The 21,370-nt window shown below is 43.3% G+C and overlaps 2 protein-coding genes across 6 annotated transcripts in view; one reads left to right on the top strand and one right to left on the bottom strand.

Moving 5' to 3' along the window:
* Window positions 1-1,239: 1,239 nt before the first annotated feature.
* On the bottom strand, window positions 1,240-9,623 carry MPC2 (mitochondrial pyruvate carrier 2). Of its 2 annotated transcripts, none has more exons than XM_056327392.1 (5): window positions 9,410-9,623; window positions 5,290-5,330; window positions 3,305-3,389; window positions 2,169-2,280; window positions 1,240-1,499 (listed from the first exon to the last, which is right to left on the bottom strand). In XM_056327392.1, exons 1-5 carry the CDS (start codon window positions 9,513-9,515, stop codon window positions 1,442-1,444), a joined length of 402 nt encoding a protein of 133 aa, XP_056183367.1. In that variant the 5' UTR covers window positions 9,516-9,623; the 3' UTR covers window positions 1,240-1,441. The 2 variants fall into 2 exon arrangements, with proteins under 2 accessions (XP_056183367.1, XP_056183368.1); XM_056327393.1 differs by lacking the exon at window positions 9,410-9,623 and adding an exon at window positions 6,303-6,681.
* A 497-nt stretch (window positions 9,624-10,120) lies between these two features.
* DCAF6 (DDB1 and CUL4 associated factor 6) overlaps window positions 10,121-21,370 on the top strand; it is a 90,619-nt gene continuing 79,369 nt past the window's right edge. Inside the window, exon 1 of one of the 4 annotated variants that reach the window (XM_056327759.1) lies at window positions 10,121-10,403. In XM_056327759.1, the coding sequence (XP_056183734.1) occupies window positions 10,310-10,403 (94 nt within the window). In that variant the 5' untranslated portion in view covers window positions 10,121-10,309. The remainder of the gene's footprint in view (window positions 10,404-21,370) is intronic. The other 3 variants (XM_056327756.1, XM_056327757.1, XM_056327758.1) reach the window with 3 other exon arrangements.

Below are 21,370 nucleotides of genomic sequence, written 5' to 3' on the forward strand. Positions count from 1 at the left end.
TGTAGTACCACTTCGGCTCAGAGAACTAAGAAACAAGAGCGAAACTGTAGCAGAATACATATAGGAGAGAAACAGCTTCATGGCAGGAGAGCCTCTGAACAGAGGGAGCTGACAATCAGGTGCATGTCTTAAATGGAAAATGTGTTCCTTAAAGTATTCTGCACAAATCCTTTGCACTAGATATATATATCTAGGGTGAGAAGGGAGAGGACATCACTTCCACAAGAAGGTGCTGTAGCCCTTGTAACTATAGAACAGTTTCCTTTCCTCTCCACGCTTGCTCTGCTGGAGTGGTAACCCAAATGGGACTGGGGGAAAGTGGGGTGGAGAGAAACCTTAGTAACGGGACTTTGAAAAAACTCCATCATTTCAAGGGCTTCCATTTTCCTGAAAGCTGAATCCTGAAGAAGCTACTGTGTCTCAGTTATCTTTTTCTCCTAAACATAAATTCTACAGCTCTAGTACCAACTAACTCCAGGCTTTGGTGTGTCTCAGAGAGCCTGCCAGGGAAGCTCAATGATGCCTTGCTCTGAGCATAATTGCCTCGTACTTCTCAGTAACAGATGAGCTTTTGCACTGCAATATAAAGCCTTTGCTCAGATGTTCTTTCACAGTGGCACATTTTTCCTCTTTACAGGAAAGTGAGTAGGGAGGGATGCTGACTTTCAGGGAAAGCTCCAGTGTTTATTCACAAACGTGCCACAGAGAGGAGCAGACCACTGCCTCCAAAGCTTTGCAGGACTGACTGACACGTACATGTTTCCTGGGTGCCCACCTGCACAGGAAATCTGTATGTCCCTACAGAAGGGGTGGAAAGTGAGTAACAGACATTTTGGCTATTTATTTTTCACGCTCCCAAGAAGCAGGTCCTTAAATGTTCCCGTCTTCTGCCTTTAGTCGTAAAGGATGACAGAGGCTAGAACACCAGAGGCACATGCTGGTTTGCCCTCCTCTTGTTAAAGACTGGGGTGGCCAGGAAACAAATGAAGACCTACAAAGCCGAAGCTGAAAAGAATATCCTTACACTGCCAGGGAAGAGCATCAGGGAATGAAATGCAAATACTACCATTGTTGGTTACTGGAAGTGTGGTAAAACCCCACCCAGGCCTGACGGATGACAGGAAAGGAGATGACTTCAGTCTGAGGCGCTCCCAGCACTGTCACCGGCGTCAGGTAAGGTGGGGCCCAGCAACTCCTCCTGGGCACAACCCACAATCAGTTTCTTTTAAAGAGATGATGTAAGACACACAATTTTACTTCGATTTAAAAGGTTGCTTTTACATTTAGATGTATGGTGATACTTTGTTATTTGCACTTAGAAAACACTTGTTCTCTAGACATTTAGATTTCCTCTTTCATTTTCTCAGAGAAAAAAATTAAAATTAGTGAAGCAAGGTCCCACGGGGAAGGGTTTGTGCGTTGTTGGATTTGACCTGTTGGGTTAAGCATCTCTTTGCTGCAGCTGCTCTTGTTGTTTTGCTTTTAGCTCCTGGTTATACCTATAGGGGGAAGAAAAAAAAAAGCACAGACTAAGAATAGAACACCAGTTGCAACAACAGTGCAACTAACGAACGATCTGTTCAGATGTTAAAAATTACAACGGATTTCAGGGTGGAAACTCAGGACAGGATAGTTTAGTCCCTATAAATAGTTTCAAATTAGTTGTGAAGTTTGCCTCATTCCTGGCCAGTAATGAAGCCAGAGAACTCCCAAGTTTTTCCTCAAGAAATAATAATTAAAAAAAGAAAGAAAAATGCTGCTCTGCTTAAGAACACTCTGATCCAGCTGGACCTGACACGATTCTATGCTAAAAGCTGACAGAAGTGCAAAGCTTATGAGGAGGAGAAAGGCTAGGCTGTCTGTCGGTCAGACCTACAGCCTTTGAAGAATGCCTTTTACCTTTTTACCTTACACTTTTCAAGTAAAGCACTCCTTAAAACGTGCTCTGGGTATACTGCAAATACTTAAAGCTTCACTCCCATTCAACTGGAAAACTAACAATGTAGCAAAAAGTTCTGAAATGTTTAATTAATTATTCAGTTTTTCTTGCCTGTTGCACTGACATTTGAGGCTGGTAGAATTTATCAATTCAAAATAATATTAAAAAAACCCCAAGGTGGTGTGAATGCTAAGCCACAGTATGTAGAGTAGCCCTTCTTAATACATACCTCCATATTCGGAAGAGTTGAGAGCCACCAGCACAGCCAACAAAAAAGTTCACAGCAAACAGACTCCAGTTTTTAGGAATAATAACTAGAGAGTACCTTGACCAAATAAGGCCTGTTGAATTGAATGAAAGGGAAAGTTTAAAGATGTTAAATCTTTAAAGTGAAATATTCAGACATTCCCCTAAGTTTGGAGACAGAATCGTGGGCCAGCTTAAGTAAACAAGTTATACAACTTCACGTTAGACAACTGCTTTTCTTATAAGTAGCTATTTCTCAGTTAAAAGCACATCAAGTGCCAGCGGACAGCTGTGGATACGTATTGCATTTTTCCAAGACAGTTATCTTCATTCAAAGTCTTAATATCAAAGATCCTCTGTACCCTACAGCAGTCTAGACCTTAATTCTCCAGCACAGCTGTAGGGTAGTGGCGTTTTGCCGTAGTATTTCCAGCTTGCTGTGCCAGCTTAGAGATTACAGAATCCACCAGCAAGAAAGGTTTACGGACCATGCAAAATGCACAGCACTGTGGCAGATACAAAATAAAGTCTGAAGAAGGTGCCAGTTGTAATTTTGATTTTCAGCTTTAGCTGCCACAGGTCCTGCCCCTGAAAAGACCTGGCAGAACACCTTGAATACGGAATATTGTTTCTGCCAGTGTGAAAATTCACGGCAAGCAGCAGCGCAGCAGTCAGCGTACCACCGCTTCCAAGTTCTTGTAACACATGGAAATTCTTTCCAGTTATGTTAGCGTAATTACCCTACCATTGTTTAATCCCTTCAAGTCTGTTCTAAAACAGTTGCTATATCCTGGACTGATTTCAGAATTACTTGACCTGAAGCAAAAGAGGTCACTTGGTGGAATGAGTGGCATCGTTGTAACTTAAGGGATGAAAACTCATATCCTAACTCAGAACAACTTGCTCTGGACAATTCCAAATTAAGATACGTGTAGAAAACTGTTACATAATCACAGAGCTCTTACAGATTCAATAGGTAGTATAGGTCTATCCTAGAATTATCATCCAACAGCGACAGTGAGAATAGAAACGGCTCAGTACTGATGGAGGATTCGGAAAGTAGCGTATACAGTTTTAGAGAGGGTGTTGTGTAAAAGCATGGAGTAACTTTGGCTTTACCTGTGGCCATTAGTACTGCAGACTGTGCTGTGCTGAGCTTTTCTGCCGGTCTGGTCATATCAGCCATTCCAGCACATACCAAACCCTGTAAAGAGAAATTCAGTGAGTACCAGAACAACCTGTAACAGATCAAACGCTTTAAAAGGCTCAGTGCTTATTCTATATGCATTATGCAGAAGATGGGATGTATTATATGAGCAGAGTAATTAAGACTCTCTGAGACATCATCCACTTCTAGTCCCTTCTGGTAGGAATAAGAACATGTTTGGGGGGGGTTCAACTGGCGTAGTTAATAGTATGTAGAGTGGCTCTTTAGAGCAGCTGTCATGCTTTACCCTGCCTTCAACCTATGAGGCTTAGGAATTGGCTTCCTTAAGATACTCTTCAAACTCCTCAATCCCAGGCAGTGGCGATTTTATATTCATTTAAGACCAAGGTTAATTTAACCTTAAGGTTAAGAAAGCAGCTGAACCCACATGCCTGCCCTCCCCTCCCCCTTGGTTTTCAGGCAACAAATAGAAGCTTATCTAAATGTAGGCCCTTCTTCCTAAAGCTCAGGCTAAGGTACTGCTAGTAAAGATGTAGCTGTGAACCATATATACTCTTCATTCAGCTTCATCTGAGGCGGCAGAAGTGCTTCCTTTTCAGTATAATTTCAGGAAATGCAGAGAACTTCCAGGTGAAGTGAGGAACAGCTTGGCTGATCTACTTGACAACATTACTAGCAAACATGCTGCTTGATTTGTTTTGTTGTGTTATTGACCTCTACTGGAAATACAATTTCATGTTCGTTTTACAAGAGTTCACCAAAAAACCACACACACCCCCCCACCCAAATGAGTCCTAATGCTTTTACTTCACTGACTGCCACTAAGGACTCCTTTGGCTCAAATCAAGAAACTGATTTTCTAGGGTAGATGCTTCTACGTGCTGCCTCACTTACAGGATTGATATGGTTGTGGTGGTAGAGACTTTCAGCACACTTGGGGTAACTGCATTAAATGCGTCTTTGCCATGTAGCGGGAAAGTCTGTTTAAATTCTCAGTGAAGAACATCACTGTGAGCTTAGAGAAGCCTTCCTGCATGTTCACAAAAGAAAAACTACCCATATATAAGCTCTTTTGATACAGCAGCTTCTGACAGCATCCTGCTCAGAAGAGTTGCCTGCATGCCCAGGCTCAAGAACACGTTGCCTGGGAGCACCTCTGAGAAGGGGCAGTTAACCATGGTTACTGCAGCTCCAGTTTGGGCTGACAAAGAAACCAAGCTACAGCTTGGAGCACAACGCGCTGCCTGTGGCCTGTAAAACGCTGGGGTTCACAATGGCAAACTTATGAACCAGCTGGCAATAGGAAGAACAAGTTATATCCTTGCATGTTATCAAACACGCTTTCTGATTTTAGAGGTCATTTATTTTACTTGTACCAATACAACACCTAGGAGGAGTACAGTGAAGCAGGACGGGGCATATAACTTTACCTGTGCGCAAGAACCAAGGAGCATAACCACGTGGGAAGCAGAACTGCACAGGAAGCAGAGAGTTACTGACAGCCAAAATGGCAGTTGACTTTTTTCTTTTGTTTTCTCAGGATTACCTTATACTCCGATACACTGCCTTCAAACTATAAAGGCTAAACCAAATTCCTCAGTCACAGAAGAAATACATGCTTTATGAGTTTTAAATTATGCCAGCTCATGCCTACCTTGAGCAACAGTTAGCATTTCACAAGAGAAAGCTTTGTGAAACTTTCAGCGAAGAGTACAGTTTTTCCACAAAGCATTTCTCCCCCCACTGTATCCCCTGCATGTTGTGTTATATGTCATTGAGGCTAATTTTGTTCCTCCCCATGTATTAAAAATTACAGCCTCCGTATTAAGTCTTTCTTTAGGCTCAGATATCTGTTAGGAAACTATTGCTTGCTCAATGGCTGCTGCAGATTGCCCTCTGAGTGACATCCAGACACCAGCTGGCATCTTGTACTTACCCATTTCATAACAGGTGCCCAGAAAAACACTGTTTTGGGACCTGAGGGAGGAGGGGGAAAAAAGAAAATAAGTTAAAATATTCAGAGAAGTGTCTGTTTTAATACCCACAGTAAGTTTTGGTTGTTTGGGGTTTTGTTTGTTTGTTGGTTTTTTTTTTTAATAATGAATTGTGTATGTTAGCACAGTTTCTACCACTGTACAAGCTCTATCACCTAATAGTCATAGCTCATCAACCCAGTGCATCAACCTTCAGTTGTGTAATGAGTCCACCCAGTTCTGCAACAGATGAGTAGGATTTTGTATTTCTATTTTTAAGCAAATGAGGACACTACAGCAGACAAAAATGCATTTATAATGAAAAGAGTTAGGATAAGGAATAGTTAAGACAGTTTTTATGTAATCATTACACGCCACTCTACAGCTGAACTAACAGCATTAGCATTTGAAATCTTTGTGAACTGAATCTTGCAAACTAAAACCCCAAAATATTTTATTACTGGTACTGTAACACGTCAGTCCCTCCTTCCCTTCCCAAATCACAGCCCACCTCTTCGTGTGACAGAAGTCGTGCTGCACAGCAGCTTTAGATTGTTAAAATGAAAGTACAAATCACAAACACAGTAGCAGTAAATGTCACAGGGAGAGTGTCCTCATTCACCTCCAGCTTGCACCCCTGAATATCCATGTCTTTCTAGCAGAAACAATGCTTCCCACCCAATCAACCCTACACCCCAATAATCTACCAACTGGCAAGAAAGGATTGCAGGGGAAGAGGACAAAATATCTACAGAAGGAAGGGAGAAAAGTCAACGGAATGGGAGCCGGGAAACATCTCTCTTACAAATACAACACATCTTACAGCGGTGCCAAAATGGCAACTGGTTGGTTAAACCAAAGTGTTGTAATGCCACATCTACAGCATGCAGATTGCCAGCCATGCCAGAAATCATTAATCTAGGACTACGGCTTGAAGCCTTACAAGAGAGACCACGATCCAAAGTATCAAACCCACCGCACTGGGTGACAGTCAGGACACTGGTTCCGATTTCTTCAAAACACATCAAGTTTTAGGTCTTGCTAGGCCACTGTTCAGCATTCTGATAACATGCAAGATGAAGCCAAGTTTTCACTGTAATATGTTACATATTATAAGTAAAGTTGTAAAATACAAATGATAAACACTAGGGCTTTGGTTACTTGCTTTTTACCAACTCGGCCTTAAAAGGGCCTTGCAATAACTATTTATACTCCCTGTTTTAAGCCCCCTCAAGTTGAAAACTATGACTTGGGAAAAATTAACCATCAGATGTCCACAGCAAACACCTGTGAAGCAACTCATAATTTGGGGGATGAGACTTAACTGTTAACAAATATCAGTTGCTCCATCACATTAAAGCCAACTAAGCCCTATAAAAGGGGCAGGGCAACTGCAGCACAGAAAGCAATGAAAACTGGCTTGGCAGCTTTGCATAAAGCCCTCTTTAGACACACACGGCTTGTGACAGCGATCAAGTTTCAAACCGCAGTTAACTACCAGCACGTGCCTTTTTGCTTGGATAATTGAACATTTCTACCTACCACAGGACTGAGGTTTTTTAGGATGCCTGAGGTTGTGCAGCCACTAAAACTGTCCAATATTATTGAATAAATACAACTCAATATTCATCCTTTAAAGATATAAACCTCAGTTGCTGTTCTCTTAAGCAGCTACTTAGTATGTCAGTATCAGGCTGCAAATACAGCTCTTTATAAATCAGAGGTCCCATGGAAGTAGCTTTAATATAGCTTTAACTATTTTCTTCTAAAACACAAAATCAGATTTGGAGCACTAGAGAATGTAGGGGAAGTATATATTATTAAACTGACATTCCCTAAACAGCTAGTAAAATTTTCAAGACGACTGACATCAATTTCTATTAATAATAGATAAATCGATAATTTAAAACTGCTGACTCCAAGAATAAGAAGTAATTGTAGACAAGTAAGGTACCAAGCCAAGCTTGTTTCAAGGGAAGACTGTCAAATGCCTTAAGCAGAACATCTCTCCTGAAGGCACTCCAGTAAGCACCCAGCCAGGGAGAGCTCTTCCCATATCCCGACACCTGGAATTTTTCAAGGGTGAATTTGACAGCGGCACATCAGAGCAGGGGCATACCAGAGACTAATTTGGGTATCATGTGTGTGACCAGTTTATAGAATTTATGACTTCTATGAAACTTAAGAAGTCTTTGTCCTGGAGAGTTCAGCTTAATCAGGCAAAGCGAACCAAGGAGGCCATAGGACAGAGAGCACAAGCTCAGCCTACGCTTCCCTGTGGCTGCCAAAAGCGATGTTCCCTGCTCTGTGGTAGCCTGGGGAGTTGGTGTGCTGTGCCCCAGGCCCTTCGATGTCCTCCAGCTGCCTCACTCTTTGCAATGCCAGCCAAAGAAACAGCTTTTCAGACCAAGCATCAATTATTTTACTGGAAGCTTTCTTTGTGCCAGAAAAGAAGTAAGCATTGTTCTTAATTTCTCACAAGTGATTTACAATTTCATGACAGCGACACTTACATTCCTAAATTAGACTAGCAACTTAGATATCACCAGAGATAAAACGTGAGCCTTTCATTTTTAACCTACTTGTTTTGCAGTCAGTGACAGCTATTGCGTAACTTTCTCACAGATCCACCTTCAAGATATGCAAGGCTTAAACAGAAGTGGCAGAGGTTCAGTTTTGATACCTGCTTGCTCTATGGCTTTTCTTACTTACACCATCAGTATGGATTACGGCAGATGTATGCATACATGCACACACACACACTGCATCCCTAAAAAAAGTTGTCTATTTTAAAATTAATTTCAACATTACGGTGGTGAACAGAAGTAACCCACAGGCAGTTCCATGAAGCAAAAAGCACTGCAAGCAAGCCTCCAAAGCTTTTTCCAATTAGTACTACAGTTCTGATGAAGAATGAACATAGATGTTCCCAGTGCTCACCATGCCTTGTACTCGTTAAAAGCAATTGGAAGCTGCCACATTTCACACAGGATGAATGTGGCACTCAGAGGCTTGGCACCTTTACAAAGTAAGTGCTGGATATGTTGACTTTTTATACAAAAAAAAATACATTAATGTTATATATACATATATTGGCCTAGTGAATTCAGTACAAGTCGGACATTTTGGTAACTGCAGTTTTTACTCTTTAACTGTGATTTCTTTCACGCAACAATTTTCATTTCAAGGAAGGGCTGTTATAGGAGGATGGAGCAACTGACCGAAAACTAAAGTCCATTTTCACAGTGCATATGCCAGGTAGGTGAAGAGTCAAGGATGCACATCATGCTGAAGCAAAACAGTGGGGAAAGCAGCCAATGGAACTTTAGGATTTTATCGGGCACTCTTTTTAACTAGCCTATGCAATTTGTTTACATGACAAACATCACCTAAATGGCACTGAAACAGATCACTTTACAAGAGGTTTCCCCCTAATAACACGAAAAAACATGTTTGCTGAAGTAAAGGTAAGCTTTAGGTCAGGTAAAGGTAGCTCAGTAGCTCATTTCAGGGAAAATCCAGCCCACCCTTCCCCTCAGGAGCCCTTCCATTAGGAAAGTGGATTCTTCAAGGGCACAGGGTGCCTTCCAGCAGGAGCGCCATATTCGGCAGAAAGAAAATAAACAGCAGCTTGCCTTCCACCAGAGTACACTTGGAGATCAGAGATCCTTGCAGCGCTCCCCGTTAATATTCCAGCACCTGCACTTAGAAGCGGCGACTGCTGGGAGCCTTCAGGCCCCTTGGCAAAGCACCGCACCCCTGCGGCGGGGCCAGGGGGCCCGGCCGGGCCGCGGCAAACGGCGGAGCCCGGCGCTGGGGGCACCCCGGCCCACCCCTGCCCTGCGGGGGGCACGGGTAGGGCCGCGTCTGCCTTTTTGGTTTCCTTCTGCTTCTCAAACAAAAGGGGCTCTCCTTCAACGAGCAGCAGCTCACCCTCCGGCAGCTCTCCCCGTGTCGGGATGACAGCGACCCTGCGCCTCCCCTGCCGCCGGCGGGCCCGGCCGAGGGGCAAGGTGACCCCTCAGCCCCGAGGCGGCGCAGCCCGGCAGCCGTCGGGCCGGCCGGCTGAGAACGCCCCGTTACCTGCCGGGTGGTTGTAAAAGGGCCGGAACCGCGGCGGCAGCTTGAGCTCGATGCGGTCGAGCAGGCGGTGGTAGGAGGCGCGGAGCCCCGCGACGGCGGCCGCCATGTCGGGGCGGCGAGGGGGGCGTGGGGGCCAGGCGACAGCGGGCGAGCGATGTGCCGGCGGCTCCGTCCCTCAGCGACCCGCCGTCCTTCCACCGCCCCCCGCGCGCTTCGCCTGCCTGTCAGCCCCGCGCCGGGGGGAGGAGCCCGCTGCCTGCGCGCTGATTGGCGGCTTCTGCGAGGGGAGGGGCGGGGCGGAGAGGTTCGCGCAGCGCGATTGGCTAGGGCGGCCTGCCCACGCCTCGTGGGGAGAGCTGGCGCCAGCGCGCCCGGAGGAGGCATCCCGGCCGCCTACGGGAAGGGCGCGAGCGCCCGGCTCAAAAATGGCCGCCGGCGCCGCTTCACTTTCCCGTTTCAAGATGGCTGACGCAGGGAAACCCCACGTGCCCAAACACAAGATGGCCGCTTAGTGGCTTCATCGCTCACCCCGACAGCCGGTTTGGGCGGGGGCAAAGCCAAACGCGCTAACGTCATTCCCCCGGGGCGGGGCCGCCCGAGGCGGTGTTACCTGCTCTCGCGAGACTGCCGAGGCCGCGGAGCGCGGCACCCCCTCCCGTGCGGCGGGGGCGGAGCGCAGCGGGGGCGGGGCGCCATGCCTGGGGGCGGGGCCGGCGGCCGCTCCGCGCCCCGCCCCCTCCGCCGCCGCTCGCTCCCCGTCGGTGCCGCGGCGTGAGGCGGGCGTGATCGCCGCGCGGGCGGACCGGCCCGGGTTTCCATGGTGATCGCGCGGGGCGGCCGGTGCCGGCGGAGCCCCCGACACCCTTCCCTCTCTCCCCCGCTGCCCCTCCGCGCAGGGCCATGTCCCGCGGCCACTGCCCCCACCTGCTGTGGGACGTGCGGAAGCGGAGCCTGGGGCTGGAGGAGCCCGGCCTGCTGCGGAGGCACTACCTGGGTAAGGGCGGGGGCCGCGGCGGGGGCGGGCGCCGTGGAGCCACCGTTAGCTCACCTCACACGGTGAGGAGGGGGCCGGCCGCCCCTTCCGCCGGCCGCCTCGCCCGCGCGAGCCCCTCTCCCCACGCGCGGGTGTCAGCCGACCCCCTCCCCCCCTCCCCCCCCCAGCCCTCCGCGCCCGCGGGGGGTCCCGGGCACGGCGGGGCTCCGCTCCCGCCGCCCCGCTTCCTTCCCGGAGGAACTGTTGCACGGGAGCCCCAGCCGGGAAGTTGGGCGGCGGGCGGTGGCGGCTCCCAATAGCCTGGCAGCCGTGGCTGATGCCCGCGGGCGCTGAACGGGCTCGGGATTTCCCGGCCCTGAGCCGGCGAAGATCGCTAACAAAACCCCTAAGTGCCGGGATAATGGCCTGATTGTTCCCCGGGCTTTGAGGTGTTTCCTGGGGTTTGGAAGCTGAATGCCGGGCAGAGCCGCTTGAACGCGGTCGGTGCCGGCTTATTTAGCGGGTCTTTGTGCTCGCAACCGCCCTGCAGCGGGCGGGGGGGCTGGGGGTGCGCCTGGCCCTCGGCGCTGCCCCCTCCCCCCCCGGCGCCCGGCCGCTTATTTTCACTTTTTAAGTGCCACGAGTTAAAAATAGCCTTAGTTTCAGTTTACGAGGCGTCGGGGGAGATTTCTGGCGTGTAACAGAACCGTTGATAGTCGGTGTAATGGCGCAGGTCGCATGCGTTCTCCCTCTTCCACTCCTTCCCCAAAATTCTTCTTTTAAAAATATATATATTTTTTCACGTGTTTTTGGAGGTGTGTGAGGTGTTGCATTGATCACGGGGTGTGCGTGGGGGTGACGGCTCTCCGGGAAAGGTGGTTTGTTGGGCTCCAGCACACTCTTTTGTACTTGTCTGGCTTAAATCCTGCTTTTGAGTGGCGACGCCGAGTACTCCAGGTGGAACTTACTTCCAGCACCGCTAAAAGTGTGGCTTTTTATACCCCCTGGGTGCTTCAGACCGTGGTTGGTATTGGTTTTCCTTTGCTTTCCTGGTGGAATGTCGCATTTCCAACTTGAACTCCGTAGTTTTGGGGCTGTGGTCCCTGAGCACCCAGTAATCCCCAAGCAGTTAACTGGGAAAAGCAAGGTCACTGCTGGCAGGTTTCCACCTACAGTAGAGAAGGTGTCTGTGTGTATAGCACCTACGTGCACGTAAGTCCTTTGGAAGGATTTTTGGAGGTCCTAAAATTAAAATGGTTGAAAACATACGGTCTGATTCCTTTTGACTTTTGTGATGTCTTGACAGTGTGCTTGGCCAAGCCTTAACTGAGGACCGTCCTAACTTCTAGTGATCAAACACAGATATCCTTCTGACCAGCTACTTAAGGATTTTTTTCATTTATTTATTTATATTTTTTGTGCCTGCTCCAGTTGGAGCAGAAAAACCCCCGACGTTAAAACTAGGACTGTAGTGTGTAGGTTTTGAAGAAGCACCGTAAGACCTTTTTTTTTTTTTAAGTTTACATGCTTGTGTCTTGACAGTTGAATTATTTAGATTTGATCAGTACAAATCATCCTCTCGGGTTTATTAAGGTGTCTTTTCTGGGCACTGCTTCAATAAAATGTGCGTGACATTAGTTAGAAACAAAACCTCTCTGGTGACTAGGTTAAGGTCTCATATTTACTGTTTTTTCATTTAAACTAAACGTGTTCGGTAGCTTTATAGCCTTGGGAAAATAGGACCTGGGAGAAGTTGCCCACTGAATTGATGTTAAGATCTGCGTCGGCGCTGGCAAGAGTGGCTCAGCCCTTGCTGACTTCTGCTTTTAATGAAAGGGGTTAGTGCATGGCGTGCTTGTCTCGTAGAGCCATCGTGCTTGGATTTCAAATGGCATTTATGGCCTTAATAGACCCACTAATTTGGCTGGTAATCAGGTGTGATTGCTCATGTGCAGATTTACCAGGCGACAGGCACCTTTTTGTGTGCAGTTTAGTGTGTCTATGGTTCTCCTCTCGTTCAGACTTAAACAGTTCTATGTAGGAGCTTTGTTTGGACACAGATCGAGACAGCAGTGGTCAGACATGTGACATTGATTGTTGGTCATTGCCTATCTAGTCTGGATGGGAAGTAAGGTTTCTTCATATTTATACTGTTTTTTCCACTGTTCCAGCTGTCTGGCAGAACAAATGCAAGTCAGGCATTTTATTTTGACTTGGTAATAGTATTGGAAGACTCAAGGCATTTTCTGTGTTTGTCTGGGAGTTTTTGGTAAATTTGTCAAAACAATTACGGATACCAGTAAAAAATAAAGTAGGTTGTATGTCTCTTCCTTATCTGCTGCTCTTCTTCGTCCAGAACCCTCATAGCATGTCCTTAGCTAACGTGGTTCACAATGTGTGAAGGAAGATGTGTGTATACAAATAGTACTTGCAGAGTGAACCGTTCATTTGGGTGGTGTTATGCTGCAGTGTAAAATATGGAGAATATTGAAGGCAATTATGTATTGAAAGAAGACATCTGAGAACTCACCACTGTTTCCTATTTACTCAGTGTTTTAGTTTCATGTGAACTGGCAATCGAGGGGGACTCTATTTATAGCTTCTTTTAGCTTTCAAAAACAGCTGCTCCAGGAAGGATCTGTGCATCCTACTGTACCTTTCCGTGCAGATAATTCGCTCCTGGAATTTATGTCCTTGCAAAACTCAGTCTGATTTTGCAAGATCTCTAAATAATTGTTCTGAAACCTAGTCAGTTCTGGATAGAATTCCAGAGGAAAGCCTCGTGGAGATGGGGCAATATATCCGTACCTGGGACGTGTCCTTCAGATGCTATCATTGGGTAAGGATTCCTGCTGTCGTGATAGCGGGAAAATGTGGGTCTTATCAATGTATGTTAGCTACATTTTCTTCAGGATTTGTAGGCTAATTAGTCTCAATTTCAGACAGTGCCTGTATCTGAAGTCTCCAGAGTCAGCCAGGCCTCGGGGAGGCTGTCAGTAATGCTTTTTTCTTTGATTCGGTTTGGGCATGGTCTTCGCCTAATGCTGGTGGGAGGAGTCCTGCTGCTGGATCTCAGATGGAAACAGAGCATCAAACTACTTCCAGTGGTTAAAAACATCACCCTGCTTTTCCACAGGAAAACATCGGTGGTAAACTGTAGCCTCCCATTTAAATTCTGCTTTGAAACCGGCCAATGCAATTATTCAGTCATGACACTTTCCCGAGAATCCCCAGATCTTTGTTGCAATTTTGTATTATTGTGGCGGTATTTTGGTGACCGATGAAGATACCCGTTCTCGTAGCAGGTGAAGTGTTCGGTGCCATCACCATGAAGGCCTCTATTGGTGAAGTGTAGCATATAGTAATTTGACTAGAGAAATAGCAGCATGGGTTTCTTGCAAGAAAGAAGTGAGTGTGTAATTCCTCAGAAGAGATTTAATGTGATGGGTTTATTTGCTTTTCTGTGGAGGGTCATGCTGCTAAGGATGGCTCTGTTTAGTCAGGAGAGGAAGACTGAAGACTTCTTCTCTTTTTCTTTTTTTCTTTTTCTTTTATTTTTTTTTAATTAACTGGCATAGCAAGTTATCCAGAGAAAATCTGTTAGTCTAAAATAGTTTGCAGAGAGGAGCTGATTCCGTTTAGCTCAGTGATTGTCAGAGGTTATGGTGCTTGGTACAATGGAAGCAAGCATCAAAATCAGTCAGTTCTCCCTAATCTCCGATATCCTTGTTCACAGACTATTTGCTAATATCATCTGTCTTTGTGATATGAAATTCTTAAGCTTACCAGGTTTCTTGTGGTGCTGTCTCCTGACTGTCCACTCCCCCCTCTCTTTAAAGACTGTTTCTTATCTTACTAAGTTTTTCTCATCCTGTTTTATAAGATTTAGGAAGGGTTTGAAATCTATAAATCAACTGTAAAGCCGACCAGTAGTTAGGTTGGTTGTGGTCAAATTTTGTAAAGTTTCAAAAGGAGAACTGTTACTATTTCATTACGTAGGCAGGGAGAATTTACTAATCAGGCATCAGTAGTTCCCCTTCTTTACCAAGACGATCCATAGTAAAACCGAAACTAATTACAGTTTTGAAGTAAGTTAATTGCCCTGTTCATAAGTGGCTTTGAAAAACAGGATAGGCAAGAATAGCTGTTACATGTATGGACAACCGATTAGTTTTGATATTGACTGTGTTATATTCGTTACCTTATTAGTTTATAAAACTAGTTGTGGCTCATTGAATATAGTTAGAATTGGGTATTGCTGTTGAATGTATAGTTCTTCCTAAAATACATTGCCCAGGGTGAGAGAGTGAATTGAATTCCTTAAAATACTGAGAACTTTCCTTCTCTCTGTTGCTTTTCCTTGGAGAAACAAAAACCAGCAGAGATGGAAACTTGAATGTGAGGGAGAACAACTAGAAAGAGGTGTATTATTTTCCCCAGTTTTTGTTCCAGCTGTATTTCAACATATGCTATCTTAGGCTTTGAAAATAATACAGAGTAAGAAGGGTCAGGCAGCTTTAAAGTGATCAGCTTTGTAGTTGGTGCTCTTGCAAACTTGGAGATAGTCACAAAGTATTTAATCAGCCTTTCTTCTTTAATTCTTTGCGTAATACTTTTGATGTTTAGTTATTTTCAGGTGCGCTGTTACATTTCATGTCCTAAACCTCTGGCACTAATTTTCTTTTCCAGCATGGATTAAAAATGCTCATCTGTCACAGCTAAACCCCAGAACTGGTGAAGGTGTTTTATGTTTTTCCTTCTACAAGTCTAGCAAATTAACTGCTGCTTGAAAAAGGGCCATTATTAATTTGCCTGGTCGTCTGATTATCAGGACACAAATGAATGACTGCTGTTTTAATGTAAACAGTGTAGCTTTCTGACTCACGGCATCTTCCACTGCACTTTGTGTGCTCAGGAAGCCAGTTCTGTAGTGATACATCCTGGCACACACCAAACACTTTGTGAAACTAGACTAACCGAAGATTTTTAGAAAGATACAGTTGAACTCCCCCAATTTTTTTCATTGGTGATGTCTTCTGAATAATAGAAGTAGGCAGAGTCAGAATTGAAGTCCACAGTGTAATGAATGAATTAGAGGAAAATACATCTTTGAAACAAAATCGAACAGCTTTAACGTGCTCAATCTAATATGTGTCAGTCAGGAAATTTGGGATAGTCCCTGGGTTTTCAATGGTCGTATAGAAGGGCTTAAGATGTATAAGAGCATTGCAGAAAAAGAACGTTACTTTTAAACTGTAAAACCCACGAGTGTACAGTGATCAGATATTGCCTTAAACTGGATATGTTTGGGTTGTTTTCCCCTGTTAATAAAAGCAAGACTTAGCGACTACAGTCCTTAAAAAAATGTAGATGAGCAATTGAAAGAGCAGTGTGTCGTCGAGACCTGTTGATAACCAATTGAATTTGAAGGAGTTTAATGAAGAGACTACTATGTGTAAAATTAATTCCCCGATACCGTCTCATTTAGATTGGTACCAATGAACAGAAAAGCAGATGTATAAAGCAGCATCTTGAGAAAACGTTGGGGGTGATCCTGGCACATAAAGATTAATGATTTTTTTTTTTTTCTTTTCTACTTCCAAGTAAATCAACTGAGATAATAAAGACACCCACTTTAAATGTTTTAATAGAATAATTTGTAAAAAGTAGCACACTATCAGTAAAGGAAAATAAAACATAGTATAGCAGGATCATCTGGAGAAGGCAACATATGAAGAAAATACTAGAAAACCAGAAAGAGATGCGAGCTGGGAGGCAGGATTAAGGTTGGATGAGTATTTCTGGTGCCTGAGTGCCGAATACTTGGTTTTAATTTCAGTCTAATCAGCCTTCTGTTATCTTTGGGATTATTTCACTTGCAGACTAATCGAGCTATGGAAGTGGAGACACAGGAGCCGCTTGGACCTGCAAGTGGTACAGCCATGTAGCACTACACTACTTAAATTTGATATCTTATTTTGCTACTATCTCAGGAATCTTTGTAGTTAACAATATCATTGGCCTTTTCTCAGTCGCATTTTGCCTGTGTGTTTTGTGGTTTAATTGTTGTGGTTTGTGTATCTGCTTCTGTCTGCTCGGTGTTGTTCCACCTTGCTCCTAGTTGCTGATAAAGTGTTGACAATCACTGTAGTATATACTTTTTTTTTTTTTAAAAAAAAAAGAACGTCTGGGATTACTCAGTGCCTTCTGTCATTCTGTCCTGAAATAAGAGAATAATTTCCAATGTTAGTTTTGGGGATGTTGGGGTATAAGGTCTATTATTTATGTACTACTAACATCAATTTGTGAAAAACTGTAGACCCTTACAGATCATGTTGTTATGTTCTTAAGTGGGATTGCTTTGCTGAAACTTTTTTTCTTTTTTCCATAGTACTGTCTAGATCAGATATTGTTACCAATGAACCTATTTACTGAGTTTTGATGTTTTAATTTTGTACATCATCAACTTTTTTGCTGCTGTTGTATCTTGGCATACAGCATAAAACCATAAATGGGAGGGTGATTTCTGGCATCGCATACGAATACATCCAGTCTAAGTGGAGCTAGAAGGAAATGATCAAAAATTGGTACAACTGTTTCAGATTGTTGATTTTTCTGTCCTTCAGAAATTCAACAGGCTTTTTAAGTTGTCTGCAGCTTCATCAGCTTTGTTTGACATGGGCTGAATTATGTAGATGTATTTGTACTTTTTGTTTTTAAGGGATTAATAACCTTGTGTGTAATGCCTGTGCACTGAACGTTAGTTATGTGTTAATGGTTGCCAAGAATATGAGTGTTTATGTAAGTGTGTTGTAGGCCCAAGGCTTTGCATGTACGATTGTATTATTTGAATTACACTGTCTTACGATGCACATGTATTTGCTTTATGTCCTTTGGAGTCACAGCCTTCTCATGCAAACAGCTGGAGAGTATAAAGATTTGGTGTCCTTCAGATAGCTTTTCATTTTTGATTGCAATATTTAATTAAATTTACACTGTATGCTTTTAAAGACAGTCTTTGTACAAAGGTTGTCATTTGCTTTGTAAATAACTGCCTGTGTCTTGATACTGAGCATTTCAGACAGCTTTGTAGTTAAGTTGCACCTTGATCTGGTAATAATGAGCTTTGGATACATGAAAGCTGTCTCTTGCTGCAAAAACAAGTCGTGTACTGGATTTGTATTTCAGATTGAGCCAGTGATGTGGGAGATCACTTTAGATCTCTCTTATTCATTTATTTATTTATTTTTTATTTTTTCCCCCCCCTGTAGCCTTCTTCCAGCTGGATTGCTTCCATTAACTGCATTAGGGAGACCATTAAGCATATCTGTGTTTAGTCACTTCTAAGTTGTTGCTGTGCAATACTGTGAGTTCTTGTCACTTTGCTCGTGATCCCTGATCTTCTGTCCTTGAATGCCCCGAAAATAGTCTAGTGGGATATAACTGATCATGTATCAAGAACTTGTTGACGCTTGAAACTTGTCCTGTCCTAGCAGTAAGGAAAAACGTTGGTTTGGATTTGAAGTATGCCAGCCTTCAAACAAAGCTGGATTTTTCACTGGTTAAGTGCAAGTCTCAGCGTTTTTGTGTCTTTGGGGCTTAGTGAGTTGCTGATTCAGGTATGTCCCAAATGCTTTAGCATGTGTTTAATCATTAAATATTGAACATGAGTATCGTGAGATGGAATCTGAGTCACATCAGTGAATTTTAATATCCCTTTATTTTCCTCATTTTGTTCTTCAAGGATTTGCAGGCTTTCCTCAGGAAAATTGAACGCATCCTTAATGCTGCTGCTTTCTACTTGGCAAATGTCATGAGCCAGATGAGGATCCATCGTTCCCTTCCCTGTGAACTGAATAGTTCTGAACCATTAGTGATGTTTGTTTAACCTTTATGGAACCACTTAAACTTCACCAATATAGAAAACTATTACACAAAACAAACCCCACCTCTTTGTGAATTTGTTATTATTATTGCAGTGTGTTCCCATTATTTAGCTTTCGTAGGAAATGAGAAAAGATGTGGTGCTTTTAAAATTTGTTTTTATTTCAGAAATACTTTTACGTCCTGAAAACACTCTTCGGTAAAAAATAAGTCTCTTGAGTTAAAGAACAGGGATTTTTGGTCATCTAGGATGAATACGTACAGTTTAATGCAGCCAGCAATGTAACTTTAAAAAAAAAGTAAGCTTTTAAAATTTGTTTTTAAATGCCCAATGATAATTCAATTTATTTTACAGTGTTAAATTAATAGTCACCTACTACCAAGACTCAGATTTCTACTTTAGCTCAACTTTTGATGTCATCTATCTTTAAACTCTAATCCTGAGCCATTTCCAAGTGTTCACACTTGTAATCTCACAGGGTTATGTACCTATATCTTGTTATGGTGTGTATATCTATTTTACATTTTTCCGCAAACTGAGCAGTGTATAATTGACCTACAACCCAGGATTAAATGGTATGTTTAATTAGGTAGGTGTGCAGAATAGTAAACGCCTTAATTCAGTTCCACCCTGTCCAAATTTTCAGTTTCACTGAGACAACCCCGTGGGAAAGGCAGGCTCTGCTTTTTTTGCTAGAAGGCATGTCTCTTTAGATACGCTGGTAGCCTTCTGTATAATCTCTTGTTAATCCGTTTTAAAACGTGTATTGAGTTAGCTTACGCAATTTTAAATAGTAGGCTTTTATTTACCCCAGAATCGTTGTCCAAAATGCGCTGGGGGATGTTCGTGTGACTGGTCCTGCTGGCTGATTTGAAGATGCAGTAACCTCTGACAGACACCTAAAGGTGATGGAAGGGCTGGCAGCAGTACTGGGCATGCACATCTTCGGCAGTGAGAGGACATGCCTGCTAGGAATGTGCTTCTCTTCAGAGCAGATTGAAGTAACTCCTTCTTTCCTCCTGCTAGTGGTTTTCCATGCTCCGCTGTTTGTTTTGTCTGAGTGCTTGGGGTTGGTAGATAACGGTTCTGCTGCTAACAGTCTTAACTTCTGCACTGGGGTAGACTCGTACCCCTGTTTTGGCTTCTTAGACAACGTCTGTTCTTGCTGAAAAGCACAACTCCTCACTGACCTGGGGTGTTAACACAGATAAATAGTGCTGGAGAAAATAAAGCGAGAGTACCTGATGTGATGCGTATTTCCCAAAGTGTTGTAAGGATTGTCTGGGTTACTATGTTAATACCATTTTAACAAGAAAATATTCAACAGACATTACTGTTCCATATACTATTTCAGATGAAGACTTTTCAAAGTCAGAGAAAAGCATTTCCAAAGACTTGTTGAAACCTACAGTAATGCTATGCACTCCAGCTTGCAACACTGTGTTATATTTCTTTTTGCCTTCAGTTAATGGAAGGCTCCTTCTAATCCTTTGATTAGAAGAAAACAGGGCTCAAGTGTATTTTTCTTTATCTGATGACTATTCAGTTTTGTATTAGTATCTGGTTTAGAATTTCAAGTTGTTTACTTGGGAGTCATATTTTAGTGCTGATGGAGAAAACAGAAAATGCTTTTGCATTTGGTTAATCATAACTTAAGTGTGATTAACTGGATGTATTTCAGGTAGTTTTGTGTTGAGAAGAATAAAGTGGTACATGGTATCTTTTTTGCTTTTGGTTATCTTTTACGTAGATATAGCTTCTCTTTGTTTCATCATGTGAATATTTGTCCTCTGCTCTGTATTAATCAGAAATATTCGTGATGCAATATAAAAATTTCAAGTGCCTTTTATCTCAGTGAGTAATTTGTATATGATCGTTGGACTGCTTTAATGTCCAAATGAATGAATATCAAAATTGCTGAAAACTGGCGTTTTTCTCCTGTCACAAAACCACGCTTGTTTTATCTTCTGCTCAGCTGCAATCTGTGGCAAGAACAATACAGAAGGCGCTGCTGTGGGGAGTGTATGTGGGGACAAGAGAGCTGTCAGAATACGGTGTACTTGTGAATTAAATCCACTTAGTGCTAGTCAGTATAGCACGCTCACTCCGAAGCTAGGATTTGGAATATACAGATAAAAAGCCTTCTCTAAGACAGGTAGTTTTACTTGATACCACATTTTTGCTACTGAGAACACCTTAAACTGTTAGTAATACAATGTAATTTTATGTATTAAGTATCTTTCAAGCATAAAATATGCTCGATATCAAAGAAATTAAATACATTGCTTTAAGGCTGAAATGCTTGCAGCTTGCCAGTGCTGGAGCCCAATGGAAGCTTGTGCTTGGGAGTGGATACTTTTAGTATCTGAGCTGTTTGAAAGTTTATTGCAGACATTGCTACTAACGCAAACAAATCTTAGCTGTGCTGTTACCTACAGTAACTAAGTCTAAGTAACTTAACTTAGGTTTAGTAGAAGCAAAACTGAACAGAAGTCTTTTCTAGGACGCTTATTAATTACCCCAAGATATACAGTCTTGCTGAACTTTTTTTTTTTTTTTTTTTTTTACTTTAGCAGATCTCTTTTGTGTTTCTTTTGAGGTCAAATTTTTGTACCAACATAATCACTGGGAGATATCACAGGCTTGCTGGATTGTGATTCAGGGCTTAGCGTCCTATCTGCTGTATTTCTGTCTGAGTGTTTATATGTGAAAGTTTTGTGTTTCTGAATACATGAAGCTTACTCTGAAGCATATCTTAGGATTTGAGTGCAAGCTTGGTTAACACCCAAGTTGTTTGATGATGGGTGTTTAGTAGCAAAGCTGTTACGTATTAAAGTAGCAAGTAAGTCTCTCCACAGAAATGAAAATACTTCTGTTTTTTCTGTATAGCATTCAGGCCTTTGGGGATGTATCATTAAGAGCAGAGAAGAATTCGGGTTATCTGTTTTAAACTTAAACCATCACAAAGTAGTTGTTAAAGTAACTTGAAAGGTAATCTTTTAAACATTGGCAGAACCAAGAGTTACCGTTTTTGGCATTTGCAGGGCCTTGATCAAAGGACTGGAGGTGACACCGATGGATTTGGCTTCTGGCAGTGCTGCTG

The sequence above is a fragment of the Falco biarmicus genome, chromosome 2, assembly GCF_023638135.1.
Source record: "Falco biarmicus isolate bFalBia1 chromosome 2, bFalBia1.pri, whole genome shotgun sequence".
Taxonomy (NCBI): domain Eukaryota; kingdom Metazoa; phylum Chordata; class Aves; order Falconiformes; family Falconidae; genus Falco; species Falco biarmicus.